This window comes from Castanea sativa, chromosome 1 (assembly GCF_040712315.1).
Source record: "Castanea sativa cultivar Marrone di Chiusa Pesio chromosome 1, ASM4071231v1".
Classification (NCBI taxonomy): Eukaryota; Viridiplantae; Streptophyta; class Magnoliopsida; order Fagales; family Fagaceae; genus Castanea; species Castanea sativa.
The window spans coordinates 79,012,997-79,026,665 of record NC_134013.1 but is presented as its reverse complement, the minus strand read 5'-3'; the positions used below and the strand labels follow the sequence as shown (position 1 = coordinate 79,026,665).

Here is a 13,669-nt window from a genome sequence, read left to right as displayed (position 1 = left end):
ATAATACAATCAAGATAAACTTAGAATCCCATGCATACATGCATGATTCACATATAGACTATAATTCTTAACTAAAAATATATTTTGACCAAGTAGGTTGTTTGTGACGAGTGCACATACATCATAAATTGGAATAAATTTTTCTTAGAAATGATTATAAAGAAATGTGAGAATCAACGTACTTCACAAAATGGACCCCCACCCCCACTACGTTGGTGTTTTTTTCTGAAGTTTTCATTAATATTTTGTTTTAAGCTTGAAAAACAAAGAAGCATATTTCTTGCTTTATTCATATTGAACACTCCAATTGCGAATGCCTAACTGCTATCATTGAATGGGAACGCGTAGATGGAATTTCAATCCAACGAGGAAGTCAATATTGTACAAGAAGTCATTTTAATTTGGCCAAGAAAATGAAATATTTCGGTACCGATTAATACCGATGTACCGTTTCGAAATTACCACTAATATATAAATATATATAATTTTAAAATGATAAATTTATGTCACTTATCTAATAATAACAACAATAATAATATATACTTTAGAGAAACCAACAATATAAATATATTTTAGTGTGTAACATGGTAGTTATATAATATATAAAAAAAAAAAAAAAAATTCCTCTCCGTGGGGTGGGTGAGTACTGGAGTGGCAAGTTAAAAACAAGTCTCGTCAATTTACTTAACATTAATAATAATAATATAATAATAATAATAATATCAGAGACAGTCCCATCACATTTCAAATTAGTAATAGATTTTTTCATGGACTTGAGGTATTGAGCAGATAAAAAAGAGGGAAAATTGCAAAGGAAAGGGAAAAATCAAAAAGTAAGAATAATAAAGGAGAGGAGGTGACCACATCCACGGGTGAATTGTTTGTTGAGAAAAAGAAGTTTAAAGTATTCATATTCTAAAATTCTATCCAATCTTATTTTACTATTTTAAAAAATTACTTTATCAATTATATCATATCATTTTACAATATCTTCAGCATCCCAACTTTTATTTTATAATACAACACATTAAAATAATATATCCCAAAACTTAAATAAAAAAAAAAATCCAAAACCTAAAAACCCAGTGAGATAGAGAGAGGAATTGATAAAGTAAGTGAATAAAATATTAGTTTTTTTTTTTTTTTTTTTGGTTTAGAATTGAGCTACTTTGCAATTCTACCTTTAGAATTGCACTATAGCACTATTGGAATTTTTTTTTTGCAATAATTGGCTTTTACAAGTCCGGATGAAGCTTGGTTTTTGTGCGAAAATAGTAAAATTTGCCAACATATGGTATATAGCAGTGTCTGTGCAAATGCTCTAAGTAGCTTGGGTGATCAACAATGGCAACAAATGGGGTTCCGGTGCTGCTTCTTGCCTTAATTGCTTCTTCTTCTTCCTCTTTTGCTTCTCCTTGTTAGCCTTCCCCTCTCTCAAAATTTACAAAACAACTCTCTTTTCTTAAAAGTTTACAAATAAACCAATGATTTTTGCTTCGGTTCAAAATGCACTTACCAGCCGGAATCCAATATTTATCGCGGTACGTCCAAAACAGCTCTGGTATGGCTGATATTAAATTCAGTACGAAATGAGAGTGTACCTGTACCGGTGAAGGTGCTGGTATGGAAAATTTCGGCCGGTACAGTATGAAACTGACTCCAAAGCCATAGTTTTGCTGAGAGAAATATCTTCATTAGGATATATACTACTTTTTGTCATAACTCATAATCTTAAGCTACATGGCTTAAAACAAGTACTATAATATACTAATCATCATGATATTTATAAAATTTGGGGTTCGAAACATCATGCTAGCACCTTGGCGCTACTCTCAAAAGATTTCTTCCTATAATAATCCATTGTGTATGGGACAGAGAGATTGTACATGCTCAAAGGAATAGTTAGATACTCGAAGAAGCCTGAATACATTTATTTGTCAAAAAATAAAGTAGTATAATATATCAAGTAGCATTTTGCATTAGTGTAAACAGACCAAACGCACGAGCATATGCACCAAGAGGAAAATACAAAAAGAAAGAATAGAAACAACTAGGCAAGTTTTACCGACATATTTAATACCTTAATACTTTCTCTTAAGCGCGTTTAAGCCTACACTGTCCTTATTTGCTCAGCTCATACGCATGTGATAACTAGTAAGAGAGTTAGCTTCGACAAAAGTCAAGGCTTTATAAAATTGTTTTGTCGAAAATTCCTTGACATCAAGTTGCTCATTCATGTTACCAACAAGGTCTAGTGTGCGTGGCCGTGGGTGCATGCTGTCCTGTTTTGCTGTGCCTGTGATTATTCTATGTTTAGTTTTCCCCCATGTGTTTCCTTGCACCACTCAAATGACCATTTTTGTTAAACTCTATCTCGAGGTGAGGTGGTGAGAACCTGCCTTTTACATATATATATAGTGAAGATTACCGAAGATTTGGGGCCAATCAACTAATGGAATGTGACAATGTAACAAAACAATATATTAAGGATAACTACGAGCAATGAAGAAGATTGTGGAGTAGATTAGGCAGAGCATGGTTGGACAAAGGTTAATATTAAGCTTAGACACTCTATTCTGTCTCAATCTATACTTGAGGTCCCCGATCTTGATGATGAAGAAGTCTTAATCACTGTCAAAATAATCAGCATCATCTGTTAAGTCCAACAGTTTGAATTGCAAAAATCAAGCCCATTTCCAAATCCAATTTAGTGACTGTCACACTAAAGAGTGTATTTGAGAGAAGATTTTAGTTTTTATATACAGCTTTTTAAAACTTCACTTTTTGTTCGTTTTCAAACTTTTGTAAGGTAGAAGTGTACTTTAACATACTTTTAGCAAAATGTTTTCAGTAAAAAGCTAGATAAACTATTCTCAAACAAACACTAAAGCAACGTATGCCGCTTCAACTCTGTTGTATGCCAATGGAAGGGTGGTGTGCACACACTTACGGACAAGAACCTTAAAATCACTTTCTTTCCATTTCTATAGGGTGATTTTGATTTTGGTCAGCTCCTAGTTGGCCAGAATGGCTTACCAAGCTCTAGAGAATCAATAAGTCTCTAAAAACACCCTTACACTCTCATTTCAAACAAGGAAGAACATCCCTAAAAATCATACTGAAACCTTGTTAGATTCACTCTATACTTATTTTTCTCTCCTCGCCAAAATAGTAGGGCAAATTCTTTGAGAATTAAATTGAGTTTTATTGGTTCTTCACCACTAGTTAGCTAAACTCTCACTCATGGATTCCATCTAATACAACCGGTTCATCATTTCCTTTTCTTTTTCATTTATTTTCCATTTCTTGTCTTGAAATTACTAACCTTTCATTGGAGTCTTGTTAGATCTTTCCATACTCTTTTTTTTTTTCTTTTTTCTTCCCGATTAACACTCAAAATTGCAAGTGAAGGCTAGTTACGATTAGGTGGTCTTAAGTACCTAATACCTCCCTAGAACGTACCCTAGCTTCAAACTTAGTCTAGGCTAATTAGACCTTCACATATATGGTTTAAAGTAGTTCTTGCAACTACAACCAGGTGGCAACTGATGATTTATAAAAATGAATATCGAAAATTCGAGTGGTTGAAGCTGAAGCTGTAGCTGAAGCAGCTACTTTCAAAGTAATAGAAAGAAAAACGACGACTAAAGTGAGAGAGTCAAAGTCGAAAAGAAGATTCCTCACCAAAGTAAACTTGCCAAAAGCACTTGTATCGTCACGCTCCAAGTTGGCCACTCAAATCTCTTGGTCAGTGCTTATATGTTTGGATATTCTCATGCTTGAGTGATCACGTGCTTGGATGCTCACATACTTAATTAGCCGTAATGTTAGGAAGTAAAGCCATAATGTTTGGAAGATTCACTTCCTTAATTTCTTCATTTGGTTGCTTTATTGTATGATTTACTTAGGGTTAGGATGCAAATGCATGTTAATAGTAGTCTATTTAGTAACGTTCATTCAAGTATAATCCAATAATACAAGTGAAGGGCTAGCTATGGCTAGGTGGTTTTGGATGTTTAACATCTTCCCAAAAACATACCCTAACTCCAAATTCAATTTGGGCCATTAAAGCTTTGTATATGGGATTCAAAGTGCTTCTTAGACCTACAATCCGGTGGCAGCTCCTCTCTTCTCCCTTGCCCTTGAGGCATTTGATCTAATACGTCAGCAATCTCATTGTAAAAAACTTCCAGTTTTAACTTTAATGTCTATTTATAATTGCAGAAAGCAGTAATCCCTTTTCTCGTTTTGGGAAAATTATAGATAACACCCCTATGGTATAAAACATGGAGTTACCTTGAGTTTTATTTTGTAACACTTACATTCCTTATGGTTTGATTTATAAGGCATTTACCTCCCATGTGTTTTCTTTATAAGACATTTTTGTTAATTTTCATAAAAATTAATGACGTGAAAAACACCAAGAACATACATGGGAAAAGAAAAAAGATTTTTCCTCCTTAAAACTTATGCCTTATGAACATATACAAACACAAAACAGTGAGGTTAGAACAAAATTTTTCTTCAATTCTTTCTCGGTATGTGATGTTAATACTTGTAACACCATCAAATTCCATTGAAGTTATTGAAAATGGCTCATAAATAAATCACTAGTGAGGTAAATGCCTCATGAAGCAAAACACAAGAAAGGTAGGTGACAAAGAAAACCACATGGGAATTCCATGTTTTATGGGTATACCACAAGGGTGGTATGTGTAATTTACCCTTTTTTTATAAACAAAATAGAAACACAGACTACATTACAAAGCAAAGAATCAAGTTAGTGGTGCATACTCCAAAGAAATTACTTGGGCCATATTACCCCCAAAGTAATTCCACCTCTGGGTTTCATTTTGCTGATTAGCGTGAATTTGAATTAATTGTTTTCTTCATTTAGCATTTTAACTTATTTGCTTGAGTACATCTTTTATAAAACCTCATGTTTTTTAGATTGAATTGCCCATTTTTAGCAAATAAGTAAATAAGCTGTCAGCAAAAACCAAATCCATATTCATCACTTTGGAAAGTAATATCAGCTTTAGGTTTCATTCAGCTTAATATATCAACATTTAATTGTATCCATCTGTACCTCTCTTTCTCTCTCTCTGTCTCTTGCCTCTCAACTTGAAGTTATCCAAGGTGTCAAGGAAAGTGGAAGACCTTAACAGCTCTAATTATATGATCAATTGTGCACATTAAAAACAAATTGTCAGTGTTGTGTATAGAATTGAAGGGGTGAAAAGTCCTTCTCTAATACAGTGGCTTCAAATTTGTACTCAGGCAGTACTGGATCAGGATAAAAATTAAGGGATTGGATTATGTACATATAAGCAAAGCCAGGGAAACCCTGACCAGGAGCACAAGAAGTTTCAGCTAATGGCAGAATGTAAGACCTTTAGGAGAAGCACAAAATGTAAAGGTAAGAAGCTTTTCAATTTTAAATCAACTGTGAGAAAACAATAAAAATTATTTTATTATGAGAGAAGCAGATAATGATTGCATTGCCACTATCACCATGCTCCCACCCTAATTCACAACTTCTATACTTATTTGCTTTTGTGCATACTTTCCTTGGTAATTATCTACCTTTGCTCCCATTACCGATCAATCTGCAATAGCCTTAAGGCAATGCAGATCGAACTACATCATACACATAATTCCTTGCATCAGTCCAGTACAAATCTTATGGAGTACATATAGTGTAATAAGTGGCCAAAAAAAGACAAGTCTCTTCATACCCAAGGAACAAGAAAACTTTTAACAAAATCTCACTGCAGCAATTCCACTCTATTTGGAGCCATGTCTTCGTCAATCAAGCCAAGAAACTGGATGGCCAGATTTCGAATTTGTGTTGCATCTTGTGAACAATTATCTTTTCTTTCATAATAAGGCCTATAATATACGGACAAAAAAAAAAGGCAGTCCATAGGCCATGCATCATCAAAGTTAAGAGAGAAACGTCCAAGGAGAGAATATGAGAAGCAATATTTTTCCTGGTGAACTCAAGGTTTTCGATACTGATACCACTTCTGTGAGAACCAATTTGAAAGGTTAACTACTACAAAGCCAAGGAATACCTGCAATGCGTAATTGATATACAAATAAGTGGCCGGTGCAACCAGCAAGAACTTGATTTCAACACAAACAATAGTAGCTAGCATTGATTATTATAAACTTGGGATTGATTTTTCCACTACCACTAATTAATGGAAACCTTTTCTGCAGGGTGGGTACAATATAAAAACTGCACTAGCACTAGCACTACTTACATATAATAAAAACAAATTCCAAAACCAAAGCCCTATAGTACCAGCAATAATGATGTACATCATTTACCTGAGCTGAACCAATAATATAAATTATTGAATAGTGCTGTCCATGAATCAACATGTCCTCCATCATGGCAAGAGGGATGGTAAGCGAAGCACCTAGTGCTGCTACAAGTGGTGAGGTCCAAACAACACCTAATGCCCTGGTAAGTATGATAAAACTCTGATCAGAAGAGTAAGAGCATTGAAATTCATCAAACTGAAGTGGCAAAAGGTTACTCTCCTAACATACCAGAGATAATCTGAGAGAACACTTCCAACAAAGCCATTGATAAGAATAACTTCTTCCACTTTAGCAGAGGTGGGGAATTTGAACTTTGGTTCAATGCCCATAGCAGTAAGAGGCCACACTGAGATAGAGAATATAAATTTAATCATTCAATGTCATGCAGGATTAAAATGAAAGAAAATAGACAGTGTTATGGTTGAGACTTCCAAACCCCTTCTTGATTTCAAATTTGTGCATAATCTTTTATAATAACAATAATGGAAATGAGATAACAGGTCCTATTGTATAAGCCCTCTAGATGCTCATCAAATAAGATTGGATACAATTAGAGTCATGTATCTTACATCATATTAATTGGCAGTTCTACCAAATGCTTATCATCCAAAGTTAAAGTATGCATTTGATAGAACTTCTATTGAATTCTATTTTTAAATTTGAACATAAGGTATATACTCAAATATTATAGGGGAAGCTCAACAACCCCCCCCCCCCCCCCAAAAAAAAACCACTTAATTTCGTTTTCCAATAATGATCCTCCCTCTGATTTATACTACAGTTATAGTGATCTGGGTTATGTAAATACGGTGATAAAGGTGAATGCAACACACTGAAAAGAAATGCTGCATGCGAAATTCTAAAAAATATCTAAAGGAGCAAACTTGTCCATGGATCAAACACAAAAGACAAATAGGAGAGCTATATGACCATCCATAATTTATGACTCAAAAATGCAGGGAGTTAATGAGAATGTGAGATAAATGAATGATCATGGAAAAAGACACATAAGGAAATGGATTATTGAAATTTTAGAGGAAACACCTAAAGGTGACAATTATGTGCAGAGAAGGCTAACGGTTCACAAGCAAGGAGTCATATAGTTTTAGTTAATGGTTAATATAACAAGTTTAAACCTAGTAGTTCAATTTATTACTATTTTTAAATTCTCCAACTTGCTTCATATATGCCATATTGTTTATCGTTGTGCCAATATTGTGCTATTCAAAACTACAAGTATATTAGTATGTCCCCATTCTATCATCCCTCATATTCTGAAAACATCATTAAACTATACTGTTTCCTGATTAAATATAACATTTTTACTCTGTAAACCACTGACACAAACACAAGAATGGTGCCGAACCTATATTGTTTACAATTAGCAAGTCAAGATCCAAATTACTTACCAAAAACAAAACTCAAGCCCCAAATTTACAGTACCAAACTCTCAGAAATGTGGTGCATGTGTAAAATTAAACATACATTGAAAAATTAAAAAGGATCTTCTTTTCCAAACAATAGCAATGACTTTGGAAATTAACAAAGAAATAAAGAAAATAGCATAGCCTATTTCTAAGACGAGAGACCCACAGAAACATTTACTAGAAAGAGCCACAGATACAACAGAAGCCAACTCATGCAAAAGAACTGTAGCATATCATATACTTTTTCTTTGGCAGGTATAATATATCATATACAGTAACAGGACTCTGGAAAATTTAGCAAGCCTTACTGAGCCACCAAAGAGCAGCAAGTGTGAATAACCCCATAGAGCCAAATAACTTTTGCACATCTACCCTTCCACCCCCTCCAGCAAACTTCTTAAGAAGCACTGCATTAGTAGTTTTGCAACGAAGACAATCATCATGTTGCATTACAAAAAAGACATAAATATTCCATGAATAGAAAGAGAAGATATTCAACCGGTAAACAGTCCATAAGTAATAGATGACAGAATAGCAAAAAGATCACCCAGAAGCGAATGCTTCCCGTTTCTGAACACAAAAAAGCAATCATCAGTCACTATTTAAGAAACATGCTCTATAAACTTCAAGTTAATAAAAAACTTAGTCAACCGAAAAAAAAAAGTGCCAGAACATGTAATGCATGGCCGGCATTTAGCTCCAAGTACATTACACTAAGAATGCTCAACTACATTTGAGAGCAAATCACAAAAGTGGTTAGAGATTAGAGTCAGCTTTTTCAGATGGAAATTGTTATTTGTGACATTGTCTTTGAAAATACAAGGGTTTAAAGTTCTGTAGTTCATATATTATCCAAGATTTGCACATACTTTGATCATCAGACTAGAAATCAAAACTTGATGGAGCTTGAACTCTTATTCCCCATGAATAGGCTCAGTGTGACTTACAGAGCTCTTATATCTAACAATATAAGTATGTAATTCAGCCACATTCATATATGATCTGAATGATTTCACTAAACTAAGGAAAAGAAACGTACTTAAGTGTGCTTAATTGTGATTCATCTGTAGCTGATACCTTCCCCAATGTGGTCATGGCAACACCAGCCATGCTAACAACAACAGCAATTACTTTAACGATATCTATAGATTCTTGACCCAGACATGCACCAATTAAAAGAGTGAAAAGTCCTGAAGTTGAAGACATCAGTGTTGTACTAGCAACGGTTGTTCGTGCAAGGGCAGCATTGTTTAGATACTGCAGAAAACAAACTCAATTATGCTTCTTCACAAAAGATAGAAACCTACTCATTCTGTAAGCTGATAACCTAAAGTTTCCTGGAACATTATCTATCAAATAGATAACAGTTGTGTGAATACATAATAATGAGTAATACTATCTTATTCCAGATGTAACAGATCAGCTAATCACGTAAAAGTTTGACAGGATATGTGAACAATCAATTCTTAGAAAATTATAACACTAAGAAAAGTACCGAAACAAATAGCATGGAAAATGAATAATGATTCTGGAAGAGTTGTTGTATTTTTTTTTTATTGGTAAATTACTCATACACCCAGTGGGTCGTGAACCCAAGACCTCATCCTCCACCTAGCACTTGCAAGAGGAGGAGGTGTCAGATAAGCTAGTGCTCATTGGCAAGAGTAGTGGCAGCAATATGTATTGCTCAGGGTATTTTGATTTGCAAAAAAAAAAAAAATTTATATGCATAATTATTTTTTAACTTAACCTATTTTGTTTACTGTTAAAAGGTCTATTGAGCACCCTGACTTGAGAATCTCAAGAATTTTGGTTCAACAAAAATAATCTTGGCTCCCAAACATAATTCTTAACCCCTTAAACAAAATGAAAATAAATAAATAATAAGAATTAGCCGAAATAATAGCAAAAATATCCCAAACAACAACATGATTAGGCCAAATAACAACAAAGGAATAAAATATTCACCGATAAACCCATTCAACAACAAAAATAAATTTTTTAAAAAAAAACCCTAAAATAAGGCAATTAGACTATTAGATTTTGCATAATTAAAGTGTCTTAATGGCAACCCTAGAAAAAATTCCTAAATCCGCCAAGCAAGAGTTGAATTTTCTTAAGAGATTCAAGGAAAAATAACATTTAAGGAATCAATTGCTTCCTTTTTTTTTTTTTTTTTTTTTTTTTTTTTTCAGGAAGTAAGTCAAATGATACAAATAAAAGCTCCATGAAAATATTACAGAAACATGCAAGGATCTCACCTCAGTAAAAAACCAGAGAGGAGCAATGCAAAATCCAAATTTAGCTATTTCCTTTGTAGTAATCTTTTTGTCATCCTTCAGTGTGTCTGTATTTTTTGCAGATTCAGAAACTAAAAGTTTTACGTCCTCAGAATAAACATCTATGCAAGAGTCTTCTTTCCCTAGCTTTTCCTGACGTTCAATTTCAAAAATACAATGCTTCCCATTTTGTTTTGCAGTAGAATCAAGTTCCATAGAGGACTCATCCACAGTTTCTGCATCATCTACACTTTTACAACTGTGGCATCTCAGAAATTCTAGTAAGCAATCCTTAATGAATGCAACTGGAAGATAAACTACCAATAGAGAGGTTGCAAGATATGCCACTGCAAATGGCTGCTTGTATTCTCTGAAGACACCCTGTTGCATGAATGCTAGTTAGGTGTTCTAGCAGTCACAATGAGAATCAAACAAAAGAAACTAAATTTGTAATTAGTCCCACAGCAACATAAACTGAGTAAATGTACTGCTTCACTTGTGGAAGAAAATGGCTTTCACATATCAAATATCAAGGACACAGAAATCCTCTACCTTGCATCTACTATAACTTAAAGAACTTCGGAACATTTATCCTTGCTTAAAATCTTAAGCACATTGTATTCTTGCAAATGAGCTTCATTAGGACCAAAGTCATTAAATGATAAAGCAATAACAAATCAAAGTTCAATAATATCAAATGGTACAAATATAGTGTGGCTCTCATTCTTTATACATAGGTAATCGGGTGAAGAATACCAGGTGCCCAAAAATGATGTTTCTAAGAGTCACAATTAGACCCATTAGCTTAAACAAAGTGGATAATAATATATATTAGGCTAAAATGAAAAACTGATTCTTTAACTTTCTTTAAATTTCATTTTAGTCCTTTAACTTTATTTTTGTTTATATCATTCCTCTAAGTTTTAGATTTATTCAATTAGGGCCAATACGTTAACTTTTGTTAAAATTTTTTGAAATTAAAATTTGGAAAATATTTTTCAATCATTAATTGAATTTTTTTAATTTAAAAGTTTTGAAGAAAAATTTATAAAATTGAAAAATTAACCACAACATATAATAAAAGCTGATGAAAAAGTCTTAATTGAATAAACTTGAAAATTGGAGGACTGAAATGAATAAAAACAAAGTTAGAGAACAATAATGAAATTTGAAAAAACTTAAAGGTTCAATTTTACATTTTGCCCTATATTAATTTCAAAGCCAATTAAATAGAAACAAGTGGAACTCACGGTCAAACCCAACCAAGCTCATCGTGTCATAAATAATAAACCATTGAGCAGTAAGTCTAAAATCAACAGTGTGGTTCAGAAGATAACAAAAAAAATAATAATAATAATAAACGATGTATAAGTAAAGTACTTTTGGATGCTTTTGGCACTGTGTTGGTTCAACTTCCTCTATTGAGATTATCAGATCAAGGGGCCACATTAAAGATATCAAACTTTCCTTGGCAACCTCGGGAGCCTTTGTTTGTCACTAAGCACTAGCTCCAAAAGTAAAAGTGAAAAACAAAAAATAATGCACTTATTGATGGTTATAGGGACCCACCACCAAAGCAAGACGGTAGTGTGCACCCCACCGTTCATGAAACTACCGGAGAAGACGAAGATCATGATATTAAGAGGAAAGTCAAGGAATAATCTTTATCTATAGTATCCGATAGCAAAGTAGAAACAACTATTTTTTCATTCTCAATGTCTTATCTACCATAAGTTAGACATAATACTCAAAACCAATGCGTATTTCTAATTCATAGACGATGCAACAACAGTGACCACCTAGTATACTACCCTAAATTTTGTTTTTTTTTTTTTTTAGATAAACGAGCAGACTTTACTATGAACAACACTCGGATATAAGTACAACAAGCAGTTCAATAAAAAGGGTACTGCAGAAAATAAACAAACAAAAACCAGCAGGGAAAACACTGCAACAATTCTAAGCCAACACAGCTAGAAGGACAAAAATTCAACATATGAAAACAGCAGATTCTAACCAAAAACTCAAAATATCTGTGTCCCTTTAAAACTGAACAGGGAATGCCCCACAGATTACAAAAAAAATCGGGTCTGCAAGGAATTCCTAAAGTTTCTACAGTAGCCAACTTGGATTTCACATCCCATTTGGAATTCAATTACTACCATATATTCCATTAATATGTATTCATTTTAATTGACAAGTGTTCATATTATGCTTCAAAGTGCACCCAGAGTAATCAGAAATCATCTAAAGGCATCTGACATACAAAACAATATCAAAGTCTGCAATAAAATCTCATTTTAATCAACACCCATTACTTAAAAATTTCTCAGCTATAACTGGCTGAACCAATAAATAACATAGAGACTAGAGAGAGAGAGAGAGAGCTGACCTGGGTGACTTCTGCAGAAGTGACCCACATGATCACAACACTGACGATGAGAAGCAACCCTCCCTTGTATTTCCAACTCATCATATCTATGATGAAACCAAGAATCACTATCTTTGTCTTTGGTATTATATAATATGTTTCCCTTGCTTCTTTTTCTCTGTCAAACGAAGGTTAACAATCACGCTTGGTTGCTTATTGTTTTAAGAGGGACGTGAAAACTTGGTAGGCATTTACAATTCTTCCAAAATAGTGATGGCTTGGCCGCTTCTACTTCTATTCAGGAATAAGGAAAGCTAAAAAGAAAGCAGAGACAAATGAATGCTAGTGTCTGTGCGAGTGCTTTATGTCTATTGTCATTTGATCTCGGGACAAGAGGGGGGTGGAAAGTACGTTACGTGCGTCTAAAAGAACAATAAACAAACAAAATAAACGTCCCACATTTTTCTTGGTCCTTATAGTTGTACCACCAAATTATGGTGTTCTTTTATCTATATATAACCCATAAGCTCGTGAACAGTGTTTTAAACAGTGTTACCCTTTTTCCTTTTCTTTTTCTTTTTATTTTTTTATATTTACAAGTTACCCAATTTGATTTCAGCTTTTTTTTTTTTTTTTTACGGTATTGTAAGTTTATATTATATACACATAAAAAGTGACAAATATTATATATATTTGCAAAATAATAATAATAATAAATATTGTACAAAATTTGAAAATGTGTATAACATTTGTCAATTTTTATGTGTTTACAATATAAATTTACATTGTAAGTACAATTTATATTTCTATATATAAAAAGAGTGAATGGAAAAAGTTACAGTAACTTCACTATAGTAGTTTTGGTTTGTTTAATTTTTACTGTTTTGCAGGCCGCTTTTTTTTTTTTTTTTTTTTTTTTGTGAATGCGTAAAGCTGCAATAGAGATTTGCTATATTATTTTTGGCTTGTACAATTCACACTTCTTCACATTATAATAAAATATTAATACAACAAATTGATACAATATTTTCACAATTGTTGAGGTGTTAATTCATTATAGGTCAAAATAAAATAATAAATTACTATAGTGGAACCAACTACAACTAAAAAAAAGGTATTGTGAAAAATGAACTGTTACATTCACAATATTTTTCACAACACTTTCATAACAAATTATAGGTGATAAATTGTTATTGGTTTTAATTTAAACTTAGCTATGAAACTACTTGTTGCACACCAATAACAACTTGTAGCATTTT

The 13,669-nt window shown here is 33.1% G+C and overlaps 1 protein-coding gene across 2 annotated transcripts; it reads right to left on the bottom strand.

The window, feature by feature from the left end:
- Positions 1–5,449: 5,449 nt before the first annotated feature.
- On the bottom strand, positions 5,450–12,751 carry LOC142606277 (putative transporter C405.03c). Of its 2 annotated transcripts, none has more exons than XM_075777659.1 (8): positions 12,432–12,751; positions 10,022–10,420; positions 8,800–9,017; positions 8,260–8,330; positions 8,069–8,167; positions 6,562–6,679; positions 6,337–6,472; positions 5,450–6,077 (listed from the first exon to the last, which is right to left on the bottom strand). In XM_075777659.1, exons 1-8 carry the CDS (start codon positions 12,513–12,515, stop codon positions 6,003–6,005), a joined length of 1,200 nt encoding a protein of 399 aa, XP_075633774.1. In that variant the 5' UTR covers positions 12,516–12,751; the 3' UTR covers positions 5,450–6,002. The 2 variants fall into 2 exon arrangements, with proteins under 2 accessions (XP_075633774.1, XP_075633779.1); XM_075777664.1 differs by lacking the exon at positions 12,432–12,751 and adding an exon at positions 10,592–10,722.
- Between the last annotated feature and the right edge of the window lie 918 nt (positions 12,752–13,669).